The 27,893-nt window shown below is 44.6% G+C and overlaps 1 protein-coding gene across 2 annotated transcripts in view; it reads left to right on the forward strand.

Moving 5' to 3' along the window:
• pgm5 (phosphoglucomutase 5) overlaps positions 1 to 27,893 on the forward strand; it is a 296,274-nt gene that overhangs the window by 99,223 nt on the left and 169,158 nt on the right. For both annotated transcript variants that reach the window (XM_070887138.1, XM_070887148.1), the window contains 3 exons: positions 13,321 to 13,446; positions 16,610 to 16,800; positions 21,007 to 21,161. In XM_070887138.1, coding sequence (XP_070743239.1) covers positions 13,321 to 13,446; positions 16,610 to 16,800; positions 21,007 to 21,161 — 472 coding nt within the window. The remainder of the gene's footprint in view (positions 1 to 13,320; positions 13,447 to 16,609; positions 16,801 to 21,006; positions 21,162 to 27,893) is intronic.

Genomic DNA, 27,893 nt, shown 5'->3' on the forward strand with positions numbered 1-27,893 from the left:
ACGGTCAGTTTGAATTCTGTTCCCAGCTAAGATCTATTGTGCGTCGATTTTCAACTTGAAATGAAATGAAAATCGGGCAGTTTGTACAAGGAGCAGTGAATACACAACATCCGTTTAACACACTGGCAGCAAGTTCAGAATCTCATTTAATTCAGTAACCCAATATTTCCCCAGGGTCAAATGGGCTGATTGAGTGTTTCACTGAATCTTAAATTCACATTGTGCTATGAACAGTATTTTCCCACATTTTCGTTTACCCAATTTACTTTAACAAAAAAATTCTCGTTAAATTCCCTTAAACAACAACATTTATATAGCACTTTTAATCTAGCAAAATGGGCCAAGACCCACAGATGCGTTATCAAAAAAAAATTGCCGAGCCACATAAGGAGATATAGGACCGGTGACTAAAAGCTTGGTCAAAGAGGTAGGTTTGAAGGAGTGTCGTAAAGGAGGAGAGAGTGGTGAAGAGGCAGAGAGGTTTATGGAGGAAATTCCAGAGCTTAGGGTCTCGGCAGCTGAAGGCACGACCGCCAATGGTGGAGCGAAGGAAATCGGGGGTGCGCAAGATGCTAAAATTGGAGGAGCGCAGATATCTCAGAGGATAGTAGGGCTGGAGGAGGTTACAGAGATAGGGAGGGGCGAGGCCATGGAGGGATTTGAAAACAAGGATGAGAATTTTAAAATCGAGGCGTTGCTGGACCAGGTGCCAATATAGATCAGCGAGCACAGAGGGTGATGGATGAACGGGACTTGGTGTGAGTTACGATACGGGTAGCAGAGTTTTGGATAAGCACCAGTTTATGTAGGAGGGGAGATGGGAGCCAGGAGAACATTGGAATATATTATGGACATTATGGAAATAATTTTCAAGGCTTGTCAGTAACGTTGTCCCAACTGTTGCCACCAGAAGAAGTGGGACATGGAGGTGTGCAATGTGTGTTATTGACACACACAATGGAGTGCAGGTGTAAAGTGTATCAATAAACAGCAACTGACCATAGTGATAGGATTTTTCTTCAAAAAAATAAACCGATCTGAACTGTTCAAAGTGGTACAAAAGATAGACTACTTAATTCAAATTGATTTGGATTCAAAGATTAGGTTTTAGAGCTGATCGCCTGCTATTCCCCATTGGCTAGCCATGGCTCAGTGAGTAGCACTCTAGCCTCCATGTCAGAAAGTTGTGGGTTCAAGTTCCATTCCAGGGACTTGAGCACACAAATCTAGACTGAGGGAGCGCTGCAGTGTCGGAGATGCCGTTTTTCAGATGAGATGTTAAACTGAGGAACAGTCTGTTCCCTCAGGTGAACTTAAAAGAACCTACAGCGCTATTTGAGGAAGAGCCGCAAAGTTATCCCCCGTATCCTGGCCAATATTTATCCCTCAACCAACATCACTAAAAAAAAAAACAGATTACCTGGCCGTTATTACATTGCTGTTTGTGGGAGCTTGCTGTGTGCAATTTGGCTGCCACGTTTCCTACGTTACAACAGTGACTACACTTCAAAATTACTTCATTGGCTGTAAAGTGCTCTGGGATGTCCTGAGGTTGTGAAATGCGCTATATAAATGCAAATCTTTCTTTCTTTGTCACCTGTAACCGATTGACTCTGTGGGATAGATTTGGACTTTTGGTTGGCCACCCATTCCCGGGGGTGAAGAGACCCCCACCCCTCCTCCCCATCATTTTGAGGCTCCAGTCCTCAGTTACATTTACTAAACAAGCTGCAGGGACCATCAAACAGGCAACTCGCCAGATCAGCCACTGGGAATCGGACCAGAGCTGCCAGAAGCAAGGAAAGTTGAGGTGTGGGGGGGAAGGGGTTGTGATCGAGGCTGGTGGGCTCCTCTGTTGGCCACTAAAGTAAGTTGTGATTTAAGGGGCTAAAAGGGTTAAATTATGAGGACAGTTTACATAGGCTAGGCTTGTGTTCCCTCAAATTTAGAAGATTAAGGGGCGATCTAATTGATGTGTTTAAGATGATTAAAGGATTTGATAGGATAGATAGAGAGAAACTATTTCCTCTGGTGAGGGAGTCCAGAACAAGGAGCCTTAACCTTAAAATTAGAGCCAGGCCGTTCAGGGGTGATTCAGGAAGCACTTCTTCACACAAAGGGTAGTGAAAATCTGGAACTCTCTCCCTCAAAAGCTGTTGAAGCTGGGGGTCAATTGAAAATTTCAAAACTGAGATTGATAGATTTTTGTTTGTCAGGGGCATTAAGGGTTACAGACACAAGGCGGGTGGATGGAGTTAAGATGCAGATGAGCCATGATCTAACCAAATGGTGGACCAGGCTGGAGGGGCTGAATGGTCTACTCCTGTTCCTGTGTACCTTTAGAAGTCATCTTCTCTTCTATTGCCCGTGGAATTGGTCTTTGTGAGCACAACAAAGACTCCGACCTGTTCTGAGCTAAAATGGCAATTGGGGTCCTATTAACGTCAGACCCCAATTTCCAATTTAAAAGGGGCCTATCGCCTGCAACGGACAGGCGCTTTGGACACCTAATGGTAGGCCCTTTCAAAATGGTGGCGGACGAATTGCCTGTGTTAATGGGACAGTGAGGCTAACGACCCCATTCTACCATTACACACCCTCCTCCCCAGTTAACACCAGGTGCAGGGAATGAAGATTGACCCCTATATCTGTGTGTTTGTAAGACTGAGTGAAGCAATTCGAGGTTTCAGCAATTTTTGCCCAGCTGTTACACTGGCAAAGATTGCAGCTGGCTCCCGAGAGTTGAAAGGTCACATACCACTGACTCCCACTTGGCCCACACTTCCTCAACCGAGTGCTGAGTGGCCGTGACATGAGACAGCTGTACTGAATTGGCCAGTGACGTGCCCATCGGTGGCAAGATCTCCATCAAAGATTGCTGATTGGAACCGGTGATTGACACCTGTGCACAAGAGATGGAGAATCAAGCCAAATGCATTCATGTGGATTAGTCTGCGTCATAACAGTCAATTACTGAAATATCAGTCTTGCATTGGGGGTCAGTGCTGCATCTTGTGGAGTAGATGGACTGAACCTTGCTGCAAGTCTGATAGTGAGAGTTGCATTTTCTCTAATCTCAGACTGGTCACCTAATCCCTAACTTCCTGAAAGTATTTTAGGTTATTGAGAAAATAATGATGTGCTCAGAACTATCCAACTTGATTTGAACTGATATTCATTTCTAAGAGTGATCTTAATCCTTCCTGTAGGTTTTGAAATGTGCCTGCAAGAAAGCTTGGTCAAAGAGATAGGTTTTAAGGTGCATCTTAAGGGAGGAGAGAGAGAGGTAGAGAGGCGGAGACGTTTAGGGAGAGAATTCCAGAGTTTAGGGCCTAGGCAGCTGAAGGCTCGGCCACCAATGATGGGGCAATGAAAATCGGGGTGCACGAGAGGCCAGAATTGGAGGAGTGCAGAGATGTCGCAGGATTAAGAAGAAAGAAACAAGGACTTAAATTTATATAGTGCCTTTCACGACCACCGGATGTCTCATAGAATAGAACCATAGAAATTTACAGCATGGAAGGAGGCCACTTTGGCCCATCATGCCCACGCTGGCCGACAAAGAGCTATCCAGCCTAATCCCGTTTTCCAACTCTTGGTCCATAGCCCTGTGGTTACGGCAATTCAAGTGCATATCCAATTCCTTTTTAACTGTGGTGAGGGTTTCTTCCTCTACCATCCTTTCAGGCAGTGAGTTCTAAACCCCCATCACATTCTGGGTGAAAATGCTCCCCCTCAAATCCCCTCTAAACCTCCTACGAATTACTTTAAATCTATGCCCCCTGGTTGTTGAGCCCTCTTCTAAGGGAAATAGGTTCTTCCTATCCACTCTATTTAGGCCCCTCATAATTTTATACACCTCAATAAGGTCTCCTCTCAGCCTCCTCTGTTCCAAAGAAAAAAAACCCAGCCTATCCAATCTTTCCTCATAGCTAAAATTCTTCAGCCCAGACAACATCCTCGTAAATCTCCTCTGTACCCTCTCCAGTGCAGTCACATCTTTCCTATAATGTGGTAATCAGAACTGCACACAGTACTCTAGCTGAAGCCTAACTAATGTTTTATACATTTCAAGCATCAGCCCCCTGCTCTTGTATTCCATTCGGTTAATAAAGGCAAGTATTCCATATGCCATCTTAATCAGCTATCTGCCTGGCCTGCTATCTTCAGGGATCTGTGGACCTGCACTCCAAGGTCCCTTTGTTCCTCTACACTTCTCAGTGTCCTACCATTTAATGTGTAATCCCTTGCCTTGTTAGCCCTCCCCAAATGCATTACCTCATACTTCTCCGTATTGAATTCCATTTGCCACTGCTCTGCCCATCTGACCAGTTCATTGATATCTTCCTGCAGTCTATAGCTTTTTTCTTCATTAACAATCACATAGCCAATTTTAGGATCATCTGGAAACTTCTTAACCATATCCCCTACATTCAAGTCCAAATCTTCGATATATACCACAAAAAGCTAGGGACCTAGTACTGAGTCCTGCAGAACCCCACTGGAAACAGCCCTCTAGTCACAAAAACACCCATCAACCATTACCCTTTGCTTCCTGCCTCTGAGCCAATTTTAGATCCAACTTGCCACTTTGCCTTGGATCCCATGGGCTTTACTTTCGTGACTGACTGCCATTTGGGACCTTATCAAATGCCTTGCTAAAATCCATATGCACTACATCAAATGCACTACCCTCATCCACACTCCTTGTTACCTCTTCAAAAAACTCAATCAAGTTAGTCAGATACAACCTTCCCTTAACAAATCCATGCTGACTGTCCTTGATTAATCTGTGTCTTTCTAAATGAATATTTATCCTGTCCCTCAGAATTTTTCCAATAATTTTCCCACCACCAATGTTAGGCTGACTAGTTTGTAATTACTCAGTCTATCCCTTTTTAAACAAATATACACTGTTATCAGTCCTCCAGTCCTCTGACACTACATCTGTAGCCAGGAAGGATGGAAAATGATTGTCAGAGCCTATGCTATTTCCTCCTTTGCTTCTCTTAACAGCCTGGGATATATTTCATCCGGGCATGGCGATTTATCCACTTTGTAGATAATGGTTGTAGACTTTGGCCTCTGAATGTGTGCAGATACAAGTGTCGTCCGCGTACTGTAGTTCGATGACAGAGGATGGGACGACCTTGGATCTAGCCTGGAGGCAACGAAGATTGAACAGGTTCCTATTGGTTCTGTAGCTTAGTTGCACTCCAGCGGGGAGCTTGTTGAGAGTGAGATGGAACATTGCAGCGAGGAAGATCGAGAGGAGGGTTAGAAACATAGAAACATAGAAAATAGGTGCAGGAGTAGGCCATTCGGCCCTTCTAGCCTGCACCGCCATTCAATGAATTCATGGCTGAACATGCAACTTCAGTACCCCATTCCTGCTTTCTCGCCATACCCCTTGATTCCCCTAGTAGTAAGAACTTCATCTAACTCCTTTTTGAATATATTTAGTGAATTGGCCTCAACAACTTTCTGTGGTAGAGAATTCCACAGGTTCACCACTCACTGGGTGAAGAAATTCCTCCTCATCTCGGTTCTAAATGGCTTACCCCTTATCCTTAGACTGTGTCCCCTGGTTCTGGACTTCCCCAACATTGGGAACATTCTTCCTGCATCTAACCTGTCTAACCCCGTCAGAATTTTAAACGTTTCTATGAGGTCCCCTCTCATTCTTCTGAACTCCAGTGAATACAAGCCCAGTTGATCCAGTCTTTCTTGATAGGTCAGTCCCGCCATCCCGGGAATCAGTCTGGTGAACCTTCGCTGCACTCCCTCAATAGCAAGAATGTCCTTCCTCAGGTTAGGAGACCAAAACTGTACACAATACTCCAGATGTGGCCTCACCAAGGCCCTGTACAACTGTAGCAACACCTCCCTGCCCCTGTACTCAAATCCCCTCGCTATGAAGGCCAACATGCCATTTGCTTTCTTAACCGCCTGCTGTACCTGCATGCCAACCTTCAATGACTGATGTACCATGACACCCAGGTCTCGTTGCACCTCCCCTTTTCCTAATCTGTCACCATTCAGATAATAGTCTGTCTCTCTGTTTTTACCACCAAAGTGGATAACCTCACATTTATCCACATTATACTTCATCTGCCATGCATTTGCCCACTCACCTAACCTATCCAAGTCGCTCTGCAGCCTCATAGCATCCTCCTCGCAGCTCACACTGCCACCCAACTTAGTGTCATCCGCAAATTTGGAGATACTACATTTAATCCCCTCGTCTAAATCATTAATATACAGTGTAAACAGCTGGGGCCCCAGCACAGAACCTTGCGGTACCCCACTAGTCACTGCCTGCCATTCTGAAAAGTCCCCATTTACTCCTACTCTTTGCTTCCTGTCTGACAACCAGTTCTTAATCCACACTACCCCCAATCCCATGTGCTTTAACTTTGCACATTAATCTCTTGTGTGGGACCTTGTCGAAAGCCTTCTGAAAGTCCAAATATACCACATCAACTGGTTCTCCCTTGTCCACTCTACTGGAAACATCCTCAAAAAATTCCAGAAGATTTGTCAAGCATGATTTCCCTTTCACAAATCCATGCTGACTTGGACCTATCATATCGCCTCTTTCCAAATGCACTGCTATGACATCCTTAATAATTGATTCCATCATTTTACCCATTACCGATGTCAGGCTGACCGGTCTATAATTCCCTGTTATCTCTCTCCCTCCTTTTTTAAAAAGTGGGGTTACATTGGCTACCCTCCACTCCATAGGAACTGATCCAGAGTCAATGGAATGTTGGAAAATGACTGTCAATGCATCCACTATTTCCAAGGCCATCTCCTTAAGTACTCTGGGATGCAGTCCATCAGGCCCTGGGGATTTATCGGCCTTCAATCCCATCAATTTCCCCAACACAATTTCCCGACTAATAAGGATTTCCCTCAGTTCCTCCTCCTTACTAGACCCTCCGACCTCTTTTATATCCGGAAGGTTGTTTGTGTCCTCCTCAGTGAATACCGAGCCAAAGTACTTGTTCAATTGGTCCGCCATTTCTTTGTTCCCCGTTATGACTTTTCCTGATTCTGACTGCAGGGGACCTACGTTTGTCTTTACTAACCTTTTTCTCTTTACATATCTATAGAAACTTTTGCAATCCGTCTTAATGTTCCCTGCAAGCTTCTTCTCGTACTCCATTTTCCCTGCTCTAATCAAACCCTTTGTCCTCCTCTGCTGAGTTCTAAATTTCTCCCAGTCTCCGGGTTCGCTGCTATTTCTGGCCAATTTGTATGCCACTTCCTTGGCTTTAATACTATCCCTGATTTCCCTTGATAGCCACGGTTGAGCCACCTTCCCTTTTTTATTTTTACGCCAGACAGGAATGTACAATTGTTGTAGTTCATCCATGCGGTCTCTAAATGTCTGCCATTGCCCATCCACAGTCAACCCCTTCAGTATCATTCGCCAATCTATCCTAGCCAATTCATGCCTCTTACCTTCAAAGTTACCCTTCTTTAAGTTCTGGACCATGGTCTCTGAATTAACTGTTTCATTCTCCATCCTAATGCAGAATTCCACCATATTATGGTCACTCTTCCCCAAGGGGTCTCGCACAACGAGATTGCTAATTAATCCTCTCTCATTACACAACACCCAGTCTAAGATGGCCTCCCCCCTAGTTGGTTCCTCGACATATTGGTCTAAAAAACCATCCCTTATGCACTCCAGGAAATCCTCCTCCACCGTATTGCTTCCAGTTTGGTTAACCCAATCTATGTGCATATTAAAGTCACCCATTATAACTGCTGCACCTTTATTGCACGCACCCCTAATTTCATGTTTGATGCCCTCCCCAACATCACTACTACTGTTGGCGCGATGGTGCAGCCCTGCTTGACCCCGGTCCGGACGTGGATTGGGTCTGTGGTGGATCCATTGGTTAGGATCACGGCCTGCATGTCGAGCCCCAGGTGGGCAGAGGAAATGTTTCAAGGGCATCCTCAAAGCCTCCTTGATAAAGTGCAACATCCTATGGCACCTGGGAATCCCTGGCCCAAGACCGCCTTAAGTGGAGGAAGAGCATCCGGGAGGGCGCTGAGCATGTCGAGTCTCATCGCCAAGAGCATGCAGAAATGAAATACGGACAGTGGAAGGAGTTTGTGGAAAACCAGACTCCCCACCCACCCTTTCCTTCAACCACTGTCTGTCCGACCTGTGACAGAGACTGTAATTCCCATATTGGACTGTACAGTCACCTGAGAACTCACTTTTAGAGTGGAAGCACGTCTTCCTTGATTTCAAGGGACTGCCGATGATGATGATGGTTGTAGAGATAGGGAGGGGGCGATGCCATGGAGGGGTTTGAAAACAAGGATGAGAATTTTAAAATTGAGCGTTGCTGAACTGGGAGCAAATGTAGGTCAGGGAGCACAGGGGTGATGGGTAAACAGGACTTGATGCGGGTTAGGATACAGGCAACAGAGTTTTGAATGAGCTGAAGTTTACACTGTGATCAGAGGGTTGGAAGTTGGTTGGCTAACCATCATCTTAACTGAGAGTTAATGTGAGGCTTTAGGACTATCGTGGTCAGATTAATAGCATTGCAAAAACACTGCTTAACGTCAATCCACACCAGCAAATAGCATAAGTTTGCAAGGATTCGGCTGATTTGCTGCCCCAGGAACCACCAACTTCTTCTGTGTGTTTTTCTTTTTTTCTCTCTTTTATTTTCTCGGTAAAAGTATTAAAGGGAGGAAGTTCACTATGGGGTTGCAGAGAGACAAACGGCTGCTGCTAATGTTCTGCACCTCCCACTAGCAAAACGGATCCATCTCAATCTGACAACCCTATCTCCGTAACCTCCTCTAGCCCTACAAGGCTCCGAGATCTCTTGTGTATCCCTGATTTCCTTCATCCCACCATTGGTGGCCGTGCCTTCAGCTGTCTAGACCCCAAGCTCTGGAATTTCCTCCATAAACCTCTCCGCCCTCCATAAGACGCTCCTTAAAACCTATCTATTGATCACCTCTCCTAATATCTCCTTATGGGGCTCAGTGTCAGGTTTTCTTCAATTTCACTGCTTCAAAATAGCACCATAGGATGTTTTACATCCACCCAAGATGGCTGAAGGAGTCTCGGTTTAACGTCTCATCTGAAAGATGCCACCTCCAACAGTACAGTGCTCCCTCAGCGACACAAGTGTGCTCAAGTCTGGAGTGGGACTTGAACCCACAACCTTCTGACGTAGAGACGAGAGCGCTATCCACTGAGCCACAGCTAACACCTAGTGGGTCGGGGTTAGTGCGAGAACCATCTACCCTCCCTATCTAGTCTACTATTTTAAAGGCATATTTATTTTGCTAGACTCTCGATTGCTAAATAACTAGCTGCGGTTTGCGAGGAAAGTTCCTCCAAGAGATTTGATATGTCATCACTGCTGCGGTGGAGATGGTTGCAATCTTCAAGTTTGTACAAGCACTGAGGCAGCTGCTGAGGGAAATCCACTTGTCAAACTGACAGCAGCAACCTTGGCAAAAAAAAAATATTTGTTAGAATAGCTGACTAGAAATTTTGACTGACCTGGGACCTGTGTACTTGGGGTGGGACAATTTGAGGCTGCACTGGTATTTAATTCAGCTATTGCTGATATAAGTGCTTCACCCACCATCCATCTAACAAAGGCTAACATTAATTCGTATGTCAGACATAGAATATACAGCACAGAAACAGGCCATTCGGCCCAACTAGTCTGTTCTGGTGTTTATATTCCACACGAGTCTCCTCCCATTCCATCCACCTCATCTCAGCCTTTAAGCATATCTTTCGATTCCCTTTTTCTCTCTTGTACTCGTCTAGTTTCCTTTCGAAAGCATCTAAGCTTTTTGTCTCAACCACTTCCTGTGGTTTCTTAAAACCTCTTAGTTTTTTAATATTAATTCCTAGGATGTGGGCATTGCTGGCAAGGTTGGCATTTTTTGCCTATCCTTAGTTGCCCCCTGAGAAGGTGGTAGTGGGCCGCCTTCTTGAACCACTGCAGTCCGTGTGCCTGGGATTTTGACTCAGCGACCATGAAGCAACAACCGATATATTTCCAAGTTGGCATGGTGTGTGTGACTCAGAGGGGAATTGGAGGTGGCGGTGTTCCCATGCGCCTGCTGCCCTTGTCCTTCTAGATGGTGGAGGTCGGGGGTTTGGAAGGTGCTGTCGAAGAAGCCTTGGCGAGAAGAAGCATGGGTCACTCCAACAATTACACACACAGCTGGTTCTCTGAAGAGTTCCCTACGGCTAAATTTCCCGTTGAATATTTATTGTATACACCCATGTTATGAAATGCAGAAGACAGAGATTTTTCACAATAGTTTCAGTTATCATGTAAAGAGGGGTAGAGTTTCTGCTTTGGATGCAATCGTGAAATTGCACACAAAATGCTCTCAGAATTGCGCTGGCTAGGATACACTTCAAGTTTCCACTAACATTTGTTTGCATACTCACAAATGCGAAATCTTCCAAGAACCAGCACAATCGGGCGGTGTCATACAATGTAATCATTTATATTATTATTCTTTCCATAAAAAATTTCCTTGATGTATTTAAGAGCGGTAACCTGGTTCCATTTGATTAACACAGCTAAAATAAACATTGTTACTAAGAGTGTCCGGTCCTCCACCTCTAAGAAACCTGATTTAAACTCACTGAAAATGTCTTTAAAAAAACTATACTGAACCATTTAATAGTTTAATTGGTATACACCAGTCAGTTTCTTTGGCCCTGAAATTGGTGGCCTTACCGACCACTGCCGCCGGATGCCGCCCACTGTCACCGAATTTTGCTGCCGGTCTCCCCTCTGTGCCAGTTTCTACTTGGGCTGTAGCCGGCGGGAAGGGGAGTACCGCCAGGAACCGCCCGCTGACGACCTCTGGCGGCCAAGTGGTGCAAGTGTCCTCTTGCCCGCCGAGCTGCCAGATTGGTGCGGGCGGGAGTCGTGGCAGCAGGGGGAAGGACCGCTGCGTGGAGGTGGGTCTAACCCCGATGGTAAGTATGAAGACCTGCAAAAAAAAAGTTAGTGAACTTTAAAAAAATTCCGTCTTACCTGTTTGGGCTCCCCTGAAGGTCTTCCGGTGATTTTCTTTTTGGTGATGATTTTTATTTTCAGGCCTTCCACCCTCCCTGGGCCCGACTCCATCCTCGGGGCACTTGGGCAGCAATCGCATTTGCTGCCGAGATTGAGACTCCTGCCCGCTGCCGCCCAGATTGACAGCGTAAGCCGTTATTTGGCGGCCGGGCAGTACTGCCATCTCTTTTAGAGGAATCTTCCTGGGAAAGTAGCGCCCGGTCTCTCAGCTGCCATCGGCAGTCCTTTCGGCAGCATTTGGGCGAAACTTGGCTTTCACTAATTTAGGGCCCTGTGTAAATTATATTTTTTTGCTTTGAAAAGACTTTTGAAATGTGCCCATTAGTGCCTGTGTGTCTAAGAGAAACCGAACCCAATTTGAAGAACCTTCCCGAACCAGCTCAATCGGCAGAATCTTGGAATGTCGACCGGGGGTGGGGGCAGTTTTGTGGGCGGGGCCTGTTCTGGGCGAATGGAATCTTGAAACAGCGTAACAAATCGCAGAAAACGCGAGCGTAAGCGGTTTTGGGTGCAAGTCACCTACGTTTTAAAATTCCCTGATTTTTTTACGCTGGTTTGGCCGATTCTGCACGGATTGCGCTGATATAACAAGTGTGAACAAGCGGGAACTCGACTCCCATAAGTTTACACATTGTCCTTCCATCATTGGATACCAAGTCACAGCATGCTGATATGATGCAAGCTTCCTTTGTGTGATGGCTGTAAGAGTCCAACATGAAATTAATTTAAGCAGGTTTAATCCTGTTTGTAGTTGGAAGTCGGTTCAAGGCATAATGTCGCCCAATATTCGGTAACAAATCTGTAATTTGATTCAGATGGCTGACGTGGGCAAAGTCACAATGACACAGGAGGGCGAGTACTGTTTGAAGGCAGGATTAAAGCAAAGCAGCGTTTGGCTGTGAAATGCCTAACCTGGGTGTGCCTGATGCTAACACTAGCATCCAAAATGGAAAAGTGTTCCATTACATAGCACTGACATCCATTAATAAGAACAGAAAATGCTGAAAACACTCGGCAGGTCAGGCAGCATCTGTGGAGAGAGAAAAACAGCGTTAACGTTTCAGGTCAGTGACCTTACATCAGATCTGGGATACGTTAGAGATGTAACAGGTTGCAACCAAGTACAGACGCAGAGAAAGGGGAGGGGAGGAAAGAACACAAGGGAAGGTTTGTGATAGGGTGGAAGGCAGGAGAGATTAAGTGACAAAAGGAATGACGGTGCAAGGCAAAAGGAGGTGGTAATGGTACACAAAAGGACATGAAAGATGGGTCTAAAGGAGCTTCAAATGACAAGAGCAGTATCGTTACCAAAAACTGTTGTCTGAAAAAATGGGAGCAGTGGTTATGATCTCAACTTGTTGAACTCAATGTTGAGTCCGGAAGGCTGTTAAGTGCCTTATCGAAAGATAAGATGCTATTCCTCGAGCTTCTATTGAGCTTCATTAGAACAGTATAAAACGCCGAGGACAGAGAGGTCAGAGTGGGAGTGAGGCAGCAAATTAAAATGACAAGCCTCTGTACTTGCTTAAAACCTGTTCCATCTCTATCTTTTTCCAGGTCTGATGAATGGTCACCGACCTGAAACATTAACTCTGTTTCTCTCTTTCTACAGATGCTGTCTGACCTGCTAGATATTATCTAGCATTTTCTGTTCTTATTTCAGATTTCCAGCATCCGCAGTATTTGTCATTTTTTACTGACATCCATTATCTTGCATAACACACGAAAAGATAAAATGATGGATGGAGTGCAGTTGTTCAGCACATGGCATCATGGCAGTCAGAAATGCAACTTTAAACTCAATAATTGCCACAAATCTTTGATTCTGGTAAACCAATCTTTCGAAGCTCTTTTCCTTTCCTCCATTCCCCTCCTGTACAGATACAGGTTCAATGTAGATGCTGCAAGCCCAATTGTTTGAAATCCCTCCTCTGACGCTGCCCTGAGTTCTCGCTCACTGGTCAAGAGTGAGTTAGGTAATTATCTCCCTGACTTTTTACATAAAGGCTTCAGCTTCTTTTACAAGAGTTTCTGGGTATGGCTGAAATTCTTGACGGGGCAATTTTTATGGGTGGCTGAAGAAAAGATAGGTTTTCTCTCATTGCTTGCACAATTTAGAAAGTGCCGATGCCTGATTAATGAGCTACACCCAAGAAGCCACACAATAAAACATTAATTGTAATCATCTCTTGATTGTTTCCTTCTGCTTTTCCAGTTGAAATTGTGGACACAGTAGAAGTTTACCTCAACATGCTGAGAACCCTTTTTGACTTCAGTGCGATCAAGGGGTTACTAACTGGACCCAACCAACTGAAAATAAGGATAGATGCCATGCATGGAGGCAAGTTTCAGCATCATTTCTCATGGATTGATGATTGTTTTGTATTTTGCTCGCTTTTTAAAATTCTTGGCCTTTCAATTGCATAGTTGGTGGCTTATATTAATATATATAATATAAAAAATATTATTCAGTGGTTGCTTAAGATGGCATGTTTCGGCTCCAGCTGGAGTATTGGGTCCAATTTTGGGGCACCGGACTTTAGAAAGTACGTGAAGTCTTTGGAGAGGTTGCGGAAGAAATTTACTAAAATGTTTCTAGGGATGAGGGGCTACAGTTACGTGATAGACTGGAGAAACTGGGGTTGTTCTTGTTAGCGTGAATGTTTTCTCAGAAGAATCACTCAACACTCAGAGTCGGTTCCAACGCCAATGCGGCCTTTATTTTCGCTAGTGGGGAGGAAGCCTCAGGACTGGATCCAGGCACTTCTCTCCGACGAACAAAGAAACTCATCGATATTTATATATTTTACAATAGTTCTTTACAGTTACTCAGCCCACTTCGGCTGGACACAATACAATCATAATGATTATAGATTACATATAGGTTTCTTTAGCCCAATAGAATTCCCCTGATACCTCAGGGGCTGTATGTTCGGTTTTTGTCAGCTCGGGCTGATTAATGACATTGTTATGTGAGGTGGGCCCCCCCCCCCCTTATCTCTGTTCCTCGGGCTCTGCTTAGTCAAAGGACATTCCACATCAGGTATTATAATGGTTCGTTTATAGTTATCTTGTCTCAAGTGAGTGAGCCAAGGCATTCCCAGTAGTGGGCCTCACAGGGTCATTGCTCGGTCAGCCCCAGTTCATTACTTGACTAACGGGGTTCCCATCATGCTTGGGCAGCCATTTTATATGTGGCCACTTTAAACTTATATGAGTTTAGATATATTCAGCAGGTGCCTAATGCCTAGTGTTTTGATATATTCAGCAGGTGCCTAATGCCTACAACATTCTCCTTAGAGCAGAGAAGGCCAAGAGGAGACTTGATAGAAATGTTCAAAATCAAGAAGGATTTAGATATCGTTAATAAAGGGAAACCATTTCCAATGGTTGAAGGATCGATAACCAGGGGCCACAGATTTAAGATGATTGGCAAAAGAACCAGAGGTGACATGAGGAAAAACTTTTTTTACGCAGCGAAAGGTTAGGATTTGGAAAGCACTGCCTGATAGGGTGGAGGAAACAGTTTCAATAGTAGTCTTCAAAAGGGAATTGGATAAATACTGAAAGGAGAAAAGATTGCAGGGATATGGGGAAAGAGCGGGGGAGTGGGATAAATTGGATTGCTCTTCAAAAAAGTCGGTGCAGACTCGATGGGCTGAATGGCCTCCTTCTGTGCTGTACCATTCTATGATTCTAATTAGGCAGTGGTGCAGCCTGATGATATAAAATGGCCATCGATCTGAAAGTTTTTTTTAATTGGTTAAAATAGAAATATATCAGAAAACAGATATAATTTCTATTCTAAAACCACAGCCTTATAGAAGTACCTCTGTAATATAATTATCAGCCTTCCTAATCGCCTGCCAGAATATCTTTTGCAAGGAATCTATTTTGTGCAAGACATCATTTAGTTGACCAACCTACACCCATTAATATTGAATCTTTTCTTAAAAAATGAGTGAGATAGTCGGGTATATGTTCCAGTCCTGGTCTGAGGTTGTGCCACAGGAGTGCAGCAAGCATTCCTTGATATGCATGTGCTGATCTTGTGTCATTTCCAGAGGCCAGCACCATGAAATCTGCCATGGTAGAGCTGGCAAGTATTTCTTATACTAATTAGATGGTTATCCCCATATTATTATAGGGATCTGGGTGTTGGAACAGGGGAAATGTTCCAACTTTTCAAAAAGGGGGGGGGGGGGAGGAGTGGGACTACTTGGATAGCTCTTTCAAAGTGCCAGCACAGACATGATGGGCTGAACTGCCTCATTCTGTGCTGCGTGATTCTATGATTCTATAAAGTTGACAAGCAAGAGATACTAACAGCAGAGATGAGTTGGTAAAGAGGAATACTGGGGGACATCCAGGATGCAAAGGATCAAGAATGATACAGTAAGAACATGGCTTGGACCAAAAATAAATGCTTATACAAAAGGTCCGAGAGAGAGGACTGCCTTGGTTTTTGGGGAACTTTTTAAGAATGGAAAGAGCTGGAATACCTTTCATGGAGTTGCACACAAAGGGACATGGAAGCGCTGGATTGACAACGTCAAAGAGTGACTGGTTACAGGAAGGGATACAGATGACTGAAGTGGCCAGGCTAGTTCAGAACCGACAACACTGGAGTGAATTCATCCAGCCCCATCGTCACCGCTGAGCTGACTGACGGGGATTAGTCGTAGTAATTAAATGGGTAAAGTAACAATGAGTTTCCTCCCATCCTTTTTTTACTACATTCAGTTCTGGGCACCGCACCTCAGGAGGGATATATTGGCCTTGGAGGGGGTACAGTGCAGATTCACCAGAATAATACCGGGGATAAAAGGGTTAAGTTACGAGGACAGGCTGCATAGACTAGGCTTGTATTCCCGCAAGTATAGACCCTTCTGCCAGTGAAAACAGTTTTTCATTTATTTACTCTGTCAAAACCCTTCCTGTTCTTAGCTCAGACAAGGCTATTAGAGGCTAAAGACCCTCTACAGGATGAGAGAGATTCATTGAAAAGGATTCGTAGGGTAAAATATAGATTATTGGTATCAGAATGATGATAGAATTAATATTCTTTAAATAATACCTATGTTGTCATTAACTGAGCAAATCAAGTTCTGAAAGGTTCTTTCGCCTGGCTGGAGAGTCGAGAACCAGGGGGTCATCGTCTCAGGATAAGTGGTCGGCCATTTAGGACTGAGATAAGGAGAAAAGTCTTCACTCAGAGGATTGTGAATCTTTGGAATTCTCTACCCCACAGGGCTGTGGATGCTCAGTCATTGAGTATATTCAAGACAGAGATCGATAGATTTTGGGGCACTAAGGGAATCAAGGGATATGGGGATTGGGTGGGAATGTGGAATTGAGGTCGAAGATCAGCCATGACATTGAATAGCAGAGCAGGCTCAAAGGGGAGGTAAGGTCCACTCCTGCTCCTATTTCTTACGTTATTCAAAAGGCTTGCAGGGCAATGGCAAGTCAGATTGACCATGCATGGCTCTTTGTTCATACAGTTATGGGTCCCTATGTGAGGCGGATACTCTGTGACGAGCTCGGAGCTCCTGTGAACTCTGCGGTCAATTGTGTCCCACTGGAGGATTTTGGCGGACAACATCCAGATCCAAATCTAACGTACGCTACCTCGCTGCTTGAGGCCATGAAAGGAGGAGAATATGGGTTTGGAGCAGCTTTTGATGGAGATGGGGTATGATTTCATCTAGCATGATTTATTATCATTATCATTTTTGTTCTTGCCAAAAGGTCATTTCATTCCCCACTGTCGCTATTAAAACTTTATGATCTTGCCTGAGATATTTTCTCACTCACAAAGAAGCTAATCATTCCCGTGAACGGTCTGAATGCTTTTATGTTCAGGGGTTGTACCTGTACTGCCCAATATCTAACTATACCACAGCATGACCCAGGGAGGTAACAACAGTGGCCCCTTGTGATCTGAACTGGATGTCTGTGTCTTCCGCAAATGTCCCAGTTGTGTCTTTCCAATCTTGTAAAAGCGGATTGACAAAGCACAAGGTTAACGCAAGTTCAGATACGAATCATTAAGCTGCCTTATTTCCCAGTAACAAGTAACAATACAGTTGGACTCATTTAGTTTAGTCCGTACGACTTATCTTTGTGTAGCAATACAAAATAATGAACATGCTGTATTTCCCCACATCAGTGGGTGCTTGATTTAAAACAAAATAACTTCTAATTTCTCTCCTGCCTTCAAACCTTTGCTGATCCCGTGCATCTCCATCCTATCTTTTACAAGCAGAGGGGAGGGTTGATATCAGATAACCTCTGTTGAGCATCCAGAACCAGGGAGCTCCGATCACAATGTGTATAAGATGTTTATTAATCATCGAGACAGGCAAATGGACTGCTTATACTTACAGTCTATGAGAGAAATCGGTTTCAAAATCTAAATCATTAGCATTTTAACCACCTTTCAACTCGGAGTTTTGGGTTTCAAACTTGTGTTAAGACACTTTGCTTTAAGACACAACCCATAAATGTAACTATTTTTTCCAAATCATTTCTTTGGAGCAAAAAGGCAATTAACAGCCCAGAAATGTGACAGAAGCAAATCGAGACGTATGCAGTGTTTCTTTTATATTTGATTGATAATTTTAGGATTTTGAAAGGAATTGATAGGGTAGATAGAGAGAAACATTTTCTGCTGGTAAGGGAGTTTAGGACAAGGGGACATAAACTTAAAATCGGAGCCAGGCCATTCAGGAGAGAAGTTAGCAAGCACTCCTTCACGCAAAGGGTGCCTGACGTGTGGAACTCTCTTCCACAAAATGCAGTAGAGGCTAGCACAATTAATAATTTTAAATATTAGATTGATTGATTTTACACAAAGAGTGGTTAGGATTTGGAGTGCACTGCCTGTTAGAGTGGTGGAAACAGATTCAAAAGTAGCTTTCAAATGGGAATTGGATACACACTTGAAGGAGAAATAAGAGCGGGAAGTGAGACTATCTGGATTGCTCTTCGAAAGAGCCGGCACAGACCCAATGGGCTGAATGACCTTTCTCTGTGCTGTTCTATTCTATGATTCTACGATTTTTGCTAAAAAGATATGGAGCCAAGAGAGGTGGATGGCGTTAAGATACAGATCAGCCATGATCTAACTGAATGGCGGAATAGGCTTGAGGGGCTGAATGGCCTCCTCCCGTTCCTATGAACAGAAAAGAAACAGCAAAAAAATTACTTGAGGACCTCTAGAACTAAGTAAATGTCCGTGATGTTTCTTAACTGCGTAGTTATCTTCCTTAATAGCAAAAATAGCAGCGAACCCGGGGACTGGGAGAAATTTAGAACTCAGCAGAGGAGGACAAAGGGTTTGATTAGGTCAGGGAAAATGGAGTACGAGAAGAAGCTTGCAGGGAACATTAAGACGGATTGCAAAAGTTTCTATAGATATGTAAAGAGAAAAAGGTTAGTAAAGACAAACGTAGGTCCCCTGCAGTCAGAATCAGGGGAAGTCATAACGGGGAACAAAGAAATGGCGGACCAATTGAACAAGTACTTTGGTTCGGTATTCACTGAGGAGGACACAAACAACCTTCCGGATATAAAAGGAGTCGGAGGGTCTAGTAAGGAGGAGGAACTGAGGGAAATCCTTATTAGTCGGGAAATTGTGTTGGGGAAATTGATGGGATTGAAGGCCGATAAATCCCCAGGGCCTGATGGACTGCATCCCAGAGTACTTAAGGAGGTGGCCTTGGAAATAGTGGATGCATTGACAGTCATTTTCCAACATTCCATTGACTCTGGATCAGTTCCTATGGAGTGGAGGGTAGCCAATGTAGCCCCACTTTTTAAAAAAGGAGGGAGAGAGATAACAGGGAATTATAGACCGGTCAGCCTGACATCGGTAGTGGGTAAAATGATGGAATCAATTATTAAGGATGTCATAGCAGCTCATTTGGAAAGAGGTGATATGATAGATTAAAGTCAGCATGGATTTGTGAAAGGGAAATCATGCTTGACAAATCTTCTGGAATTTTTTGAGGATGTTTCCAGTAGAGTGGACAAGGGAGAACCAGTTGATGTGGTATATTTGGACTTTCAGAAGGCTTTCGACAAGGTCCCACACAAGAGATTAATGTGAAAAGTTAAAGCACATGGGGTTGGGGGTAGTGTGCTGACATGGATTGAGAACTGGTTGTCAGACAGGAAGCAAAGAGTAGGAGTAAATGGGAACTTTTCAGAATGGCAGGCAGTGACTAGTGGGGTACCGCAAGGTTCTGTGCTGGGGCCTCAGCTGTTTACACTGTATATTAATGATTTAGACGAGGGGATTAAATGTAGTATCTCCAAATTTGCGGATGACACTAAGTTGGGTGGCAGTGTGAGCTGCGAGGAGGATGCTATGAGGCTGCAGAGTGACTTGGATAGGTTAGGTGAGTGGGCAAATGCATAGCAGATGAAGTATAATGTGGATAAATGTGAGGTTATCCACTTTGGTGGTAAAAACAGAGAGACAGACTATTATCTGAATGGTGACAGATTAGGAAAAGGGGAGGTGCAACGAGACCTGGGTGTCATGGTACATCAGTCATTGAAGGTTTGCATTCAGGTACAGCAGGCGGTTAAGAAAGCAAATGGCATGTTGGCCTTCATAGCGAGGGGATTTGAGTACAAGGGCAGGGAGGTGTTGCTACAGTTGTACAGGGCCTTGGTGAGGCCACACCTGGAGTATTGTGTACAGTTTTAGTCTCCTAACCTGAGGAAGGACATTCTTGCTATTGAGGGAGTGCAGCGAAGGTTCACCAGACTGATTCCCGGGATGGCGGGACTGACCTATCAAGAAAGACTGGATCAACTGGGCTTGTATTCACTGGAGTTCAGAAGAATGAGAGGGGACCTCATAGAAACGTTTAAAATTCTGACGGGGTTAGACAGGTTAGATGCAGGAAGAATGTTCCCAATGTTGGGGAAGTCCAGAACCAGGGGACACAGTCTAAGGATAAGGGGTAAGCCATTTAGGACCGAGATGAGGAGGAATTTCTTCACCCAGTGAGTGGTGAACCTGTGGAATTCTCTACCACAGAAAGTAGTTGAGGCCAATTCACTAAATATATTCAAAAAGGAGTTAGATGAAGTCCTTACTACTAGGGGAATCAAGAGGTATGGTGAGAAAGCAGGAATGGGGTACTGAAGTTGCATGTTCAGCCATGAACTCATTGAATGGCGGTGCAGGCTAGAAGGGCCGAATGGCCTACTCCTGCACCTATTTTCTATGTTTCTATGTTTCTATGTTAATTTAAACATCAAAGCAGTACCAGCCATATTATTAATGGGACTGAATCTCAAAATATCTACTACTGGGTTGTAGTCCATGTATGTAAAGTACAGGGTTTCAAAACAGATCTTCAAAATGATACATTTCATCTCCTGTCTTCCTCTTCTGAGATATCTGCACTCTTCCAATTCTAGCCTCTTTTGAGCATCTCTGATTTTAATCGCTCCACCATTGGCGGCCATGCCTTCAGCTGCTTAGGCCCTATGCTCTGGAATCCATCCCTAAATCTCTCCGCCTCTCTACCTCTCTCTCCTTAAAACCTAGCTCTTTGACTAAACTGTTGGCCACCTGTCCTAATATCTCTTTATGCAGCTCGGTGTCAAGTTTTGTTCGATAATCGCTCCTGCGACGTGCCCGGTGATGATTTACTATGTTAAAGGTGCTACATAAATGTAAGTTGTTATTGTTAAGTTGGTTGACTGTTACCTTTTCCCAAAATCTAAGTAAAATAATGAAAAGAACATTGGGCAGGTGTGGGAATTCAACTGTTCCACATAGCTGCTGGAGATTGGCCCAGGATAAGGAAGGCAAATGGCAGCATTTAAGACGGGGATAAGTTACAGATGTTAAAGGAGATCACTCTCTTCTTTACAGGACCGCAACATGATTCTTGGGCGGAACGGGTTTTTCGTCAATCCCTCAGACTCTGTTGCCGTGATTGCGGCAAATATCACCTGCATTCCATACTTCCAGAACACAGGAATTCGAGGATTCGCAAGAAGCATGCCCACCAGTACCGCCCTGGACAGGTAAGGAAAGGAAGGATGAATCACTCAAGGCTTCGATGAATAATTAAACTGTAAAGTGTTTTCAAGAGACATTCATCAATGAATGAAAGAACTTGCATTTCTATAGTGCCTTTCGCAATCTCAGGTTGTTCCAAAGCACTTCACAGCCAATTATGTATTTTTGAAGTGCAGTCACTGTTGTAATATAGGAAACACGGCAACCAATTTTGTGCACAGCAAGATCCCACAATCAGCAATGAGTTAATGACCAGATAATCTGTTTTAGTGATGTTGGTTGAGGGATAAATATTGGCCAGGACCCTGGGGAGAACTTCCCGGATCTTGTAAATCACGCTGTGGGATCTTTTACATCCACCTGAAAGGGGCTTGGTTTATCGTCTCATCCCAAAGACAGCCACTCTGACAGTGTAGCATTGCCGCACTACTGCACTGGAGTGTCAGTTTAGATTTGCACTCAAATCACTGGAGTGGGATTTGAACCCATGACCTTCTGACTTAGAGGTGAGAGTGCTACCCATTGCAGTGGTAGCATGGCTTAATGAAGGTTCTAATTGACTGAATGCTGTGATATAGTAAGCGATAACCTACACAAGTAGGGAGAGATATTTCCTCTCGATTATCTGATCTTTGTAGGAAAAATCATAAAAATGAATATAAAGAGATATTACTGATTTCAGTACAAATAGTAAACAGAGGGAATCTTCCCTCAAGGTGAGGACCAGTCTAAGAATGCTTCACTTAGTGGAGAGGACCTCATCCAAATCTCTGCTGCCCATTCACCCATCACCCCTGTGCTTGCTGACCTACATTGGTTCCCGGTTTGGCAACGCCGCAAATTAAAAATTCACATCCTTGTGTTCAAATCCCTCCAGGGTCTCGCTTCCTCTCTATCTCTGTAACCTCCTCCAGTCCCTACAACCGTCCGAGATATCTGCGCTCCTCCAATTCTGGCCTCTTGCGCATACTGATTTCCTTTGACCCACCATTGGCGGCCGTGCCTTCAGTTGCCGGACCCTAAGCTCTGAAATTCCCTCCCTAAACATCTTTGTCTTTTCTCCTTTAAGATCCTCCTTAAAACCTACCTCTTTGACCAAGCTTTTGGTTACCTGTCCTAATATCACCATATGTGGCTCGGTGCCAAATTTTGTTTGATAACGCTCCTGTGAAGCACTTGGGATGTTTTACTATGCGAAAGTTGCCATATAAATGCAAGTTATTGTTGTTGCTGTAGTGCATTCATAGCTAGATGGCTCAGATCTTGCATTGAGAATAATGGTGATGGCAGATGGAGTATAATGTGGGAAAATGTGAGGTTATCTACTTTGGCAGAAATAATAGAACAGCAAATTATAATTTAAATGGAGAAAAATTGCAAAGTGCTGCAGTACAGAGGGACTTGGGGGTCCTTTTGCAAGAAACACAAGAAGTTAGTATGCAGGTACAGCAATTAATCAGGAAAGCAAATGGAATGTTGGCCTTTATTGCAAGGGGGATGGAGTATAAAAACAGAGAAGTCCTGCTACAACTGTCCAGGGTATTGGTGAGGCCACACCTGGAGTACTGCGTACAGTTTTGGCCTCCGTATTTAAGGAAGGATATACTTGCATTGGAGGCTGTTCACAGAAGGTTCACTAGGTTGATTCCAGAGATGAGGGGGTTGACTTATGAAGATAGATTGAGTAGGTTGGGCCTATACTCATTGGAGTTCAGAAGAATGAGAGGTGATCTTATTGAAACATATAAGATAATGAGGGGGCTTGACAAAGTGGATGTAGAGAGGATATTTCCACTCACAGGGGAAACTAAAACTAGGGGACATAGTCTCAGAATAAAGGGCCGCCTATTCTGGGTCATTGAATATATTTAAGACAGAGTTAGACAGATTTTTGAGCGATAAGGGAGTAAAAGGTTATGGGGAGCGGGCAGGGAAGTGGAGCTGTGTCCATGATCAGATCAGCCATTCAGTTTATTAAATGGCGGAGCAGGCTTGAGGGACCAAATGGCCCACTCCTGCTCCTATTTAATGTGGTATATTTGGACTTTCAGAAGGCGTTCGACAAGGTCCCACACAAGAGATTGATGTGCAAAGTTAGAGCACATGGGATTGGGGGTAGTGTGCTGACATGGATTGAGAACTGGTTGTCAGACAGGAAGCAAAGAGTAGGAGTAAATGGGTACTTTTCAGAATGGCAGGCAGTGACTAGTGGGGTACTGCAAGGTTCTGTGCTGGGGCCCCAGCTGTTTACATTGTACATTAATGATTTAGATGAGGGGATTAAATGTAGTATCTCCAAATTTGCGGATGACACTAAGTTGGGTGGCAGTGTGAGCTGCGAGGAGGATGCTGTGAGGCTGCAGAGCGACTTGGATAGGTTAGGTGAGTGGGCAAATGCATGGCAGATGAAGTATAATGTGGATAAATGTGAGGTTATCCACTTTGGTGGTAAAAACAGAGAGACAGACTATTATCTGAATGGTGACAGATTAGGAAAAGGGGAGGTGCAAAGAGACCTGGGTGTCGTGGTACATCAGTCATTGAAGGTTGGCATGCAGGTGCAGCAGGCGGTTAAGAAAGCAAATGGCATGTTGGCCTTCATAGCAAGGGGATTTGAGTACAGGGGCAGGGAGCTGTTGCTACAGTTGTACAGGGCATTGGTGAGGCCACACCTGGAGTATTGTGTACAGTTTTGGTCTCCTAACCTGAGGAAGGACATTCTTGCTATTGAGGGAGTGCAGCGAAGGTTCACCAGACTGATTCCCGGGATGGCGGGACTGACCTATCAAGAAAGACTGGATCAACTGGGCTTGTATTCACTGGAGTTCAGAAGAATGAGAGGGGACCTCATAGAAACATTTAAAATTCTGACGGGGTTAGACAGGTTAGATGCAGGAAGAATGTTCCCAATGTTGGGGAAGTCCAGAACCAGAGGTCACAGTCTAAGGATAAGGGGTAAGCCATTTAGGACCGAGATGCGGAGGAACTTCTTCACCCAGAGAGTGGTGAACCTGTGGAATTCTCTACCACAGAAAGTTGTTGAGGCCAATTCACTAAATATATTCAAAAAGGAGTTAGATGAGGTCCTTACTACTAGAGGGATCAAGGGGTATGGCGAGAAAGCAGGAATGGGGTACTGAAGTTGAATGTTCTTCCATGAACTCATTGAATGGTGGTGCAGGCTAGAAGGGCCGAATGGCCTGCTCCTGCACCTATTTTCTATGTTTCTATGTTTCTATGTTTCTATTTCTTATATGTTCTTATCAGCGCTCACTATTTATTATGGAGTAAATCAGACAACAACTTCTGCAGTCCGCTCATGCGCCGTTAAGCGTGGAAATCAGGAATTTGCGGTCCACGTCACCCTGCTCCTCCACAAGCTTTGTTATGCCGGTATCTCCATGCAAGGGCGTGAAGTTGCGGTACCTATCCACCAGTTCCCCACGAAACACGACAGAAAAAGTCAGGTGTAAGTGAATTTTCAACAGCGTGATAAGTCATAATTACTGCCAAAAAAATGCTCTGGCACTGAAAATTTTACTGTAGAAGCGTAGAGTCGCATTCCTTCAGAATTTAGTTACTGTTGGAGATTTTTTTTTAATTATATTTTCTTTACTTTTTCTTTCTGTCTCTTTTATCTCTTTCTCTCTCTTAATTAAATCTTTCTTTCCCTCTCATTATTTCTTTCTGTACATGATTTTACCTTGATTTAAATTTAATCAATACTTCCTCGTTAATACCTCTTGGTTTCGACTCTGTGTGGCTCAGTAAGGATTCTTCAATCTGATTGGTTGAAGAGCCACGCCTTTGCTTGTTCTGCTCACACATGCCGCAGATCCCCAGTAGAGGGCGCCGCACTGCATCAGACACCCGGTGACAGCAAGTTGCCGCTGAAAAGCCCACGGAAACTCTGTGGGCAGCCGTCAGCGAGGTGAACGGCATGTGCTGCTCCGTCACTGCTGACCGCAAAAATCCGGGCCATTGTGTTTGTGGAGCATGGAGGGGTGGAGAGGATTTGGGGATGAGAAGGCTGATGATGGAATTGAAACCTGGGGTTAATGAGAAGCCCTGCAAGTCTACCATGTGTTCGTAATAACAAAATCTGACTGTCCATGTATAATATAGATGCAGAATTAATGTAATGTGACAAGTAACTGGTTGGATGAGGGAATGAGTGTTTGTAGTGAAGAGTTATGTTTCAGTTCTTCTGCATGAATCCAGTAGGACACTTCATGAAAAACATGTAAGTGAGTGAAACCATGGTGTACTGGAAGATTGCTTTGTCCGCAGTGGGATCTAAGTTCAAATAAAGGCCAGTAAAAGATGAAGAAATCTATAATAGCTAGTAGGATTACAAGTGTGGGTAGCCATAATCCGATCCCTATTGTATCATAACTATGTTTGAACTGATATTTTTTGGGTGGTGTCTCATATTATTTTAATCATAATGGTATCACTGATCACTGCAAGGTTTTATAGCTTTATAGAATATTGTAGCACAGAAGGAGGTCATTTGGCCCGTTGTGCCTGTGCTGGCTTTTTGAAAGAGCTATCCAATTAGTCCCACTCCCCAGGTTTTCCCTGTAACCTTGAAAATTAGTCCTCTTCAGTTACATGTCCAATTGCCTTTTGAAAGTTCCCATGGAATCTGATTCCACCACCCTTTCAGGGAATGTGTTCCAGATTTTAACAACCCTGTGTGAAGAAATTTCTCCTTATTTCACCTCTAGTTCTTTGGCCAATGATTGTAAATCCATGACCTCTGGTTACTGACACACTTGCTAGAGGAAACAGTTTCTCCCTACTTGCTCTATCAAAACCCCTCAGAATGTTGAACACCTCCTTAACCTTCTCTGCTCCAAGGAGAATAATCCCAGTTTCTCCAATCTCTCCACATAACTCATCCCTCGTATCATCCTGTTTAACCTCCTCTGTATGCTGCCCAGGGCGTTGACATCCTTCTTAAAGTGTGGTGCCCAGAATTGTACACACTATTTTTGAACCATGAGATAATGGGCCCGAAATTCAGTACCGCTGGGAAGCTGGTGCTCCCCCACCTTTTTGCACTGACATTTTTTTGTGGCTGGGCCACCCCATATTCAGCTCCAAAAGTGAACAAATGGGTTCCAGCACTAATGAACCCTTCCAAAGTAGATTTTTCAGCGGCGTGGCTGTCTTCATTTGAGCGTTATCACGACTGAGAAATTCAGCATGCAGGTAAAGGTTTCTAATGAGACAGCTGCTCCCTGGCCTTTAAAAAGGCCAGGGTTTGCAGCAAGGCCCTGAGGGGCGGGGGTGGGGAGGCGGGGTAGGAGGTTGGAAGGTGTAAGAGGTGCAAGGAGAGCCAACAGGCTCACTGATACGGAGCTGGAGGCACTGATGGACGGTGTGAAGGACAGAAGAAGAATACTGTTTCCTGACGTGGAAAAACAGTAATGCATGGAGGGAGATTGCAGGGGAGGTGTCGGTCACCTCCATATATGTGAGGCCGCACCCTCCCAGGAGGGTGCTGTCCAGTCTGCACCTGGCCCTTCCAGGGTACCTAGCTCTGGGGCGACGAGGATCCTCTTCCTCTTCTTGTGCCTCCTCCTCCTCCTCCTCTTCCTCCTCCTCCTCAGGAGGTACTGCTAGCTCAACCTCCAGCGGCTGTTCCCACATGATGGCTAGGTTGTGTAGCATGCAACAGACCACGACGATTATGAAGAACCATTTAGGAGAGTACTGCAAGGTGCCACCAGAGCGGTCCAGGCACTGGAACCTCTGCTTAAGGATGCCTATGCACTGCTCGATGATGCACCTGGTGGCACAATGAGCATCATTGTATTCATGCTCTGGCGCTGTCCTGGGGTTCTGCAGTGGAGTGAGCAGCCAAGTGGACAGGAGATATCCCTTGTCCCCAAGCAGCCAACCACAATCCTGATTTGGGCCGGTGAAGATGGCGGGCACACTGGTCTGGCACAGTATGAACGAATCATGGCTGCTGGCTCCCTTGCCCGCTGCCTGTCAGCACAGTGCTGATGGTGATGCCTTCTCCTGCGGCCGCCCTGCTTCTGACCAGGTGTACCAGGTGTCACCCTCCCAACACTCCTCCCAACCTCAGGGTGAACCCTGCCAAGCAGGTCTCTGCAGCCCACAGGACTCCACTAAAGAGTCAGATCTGAAAGTTGTACAAAAGTACAGGGGTATGTGCAAACCTCTGAGCAGCACTCAGCAGGTTTAATGGAACCAAAACAATTAATAAAATTATATCAAAAGCTAAATACTGTGGACCATGGAAAATTACATAAAAACACTAATAATTAATAAATCTATATCAAAAGATAAACACTGCGGATGCTGGAAAATGACATAAAAACACTAATAAGTAATAAAACTATATCAAAAGATAAATACTGGGGATGCTGCAAAATGAAATAAAAACGATAATAAGTAAAAAAAACTTTTTACCTACCAAAGGGCCCCAGTGGTGTCGCATTCAAGGACCACATTGAAAACCTCACGGGGGCATTGCCGGGAAAAGTCCTTCCTTTTCCTCGCTGCAGAGCTCACCGCTGGAAACCTTCCTTTACAGCGGCTTCACCGCGCCGTTTCCGGTGGAAGTGAACACCGCTGAAATCCTCCCCGAGTTGAATATGGCTCAGGGAGGGGAAAGTACCCGACCGCCCAAGCTCTGCGGTAGCCGTCCCTTCGGGGACAGTAAATTTCGGGCCCAGTGTCTTGCAATACAAACCTTATCA

The sequence above is a fragment of the Pristiophorus japonicus genome, chromosome 1, assembly GCF_044704955.1.
Source record: "Pristiophorus japonicus isolate sPriJap1 chromosome 1, sPriJap1.hap1, whole genome shotgun sequence".
NCBI classification, from domain to species: Eukaryota; Metazoa; Chordata; class Chondrichthyes; family Pristiophoridae; genus Pristiophorus; species Pristiophorus japonicus.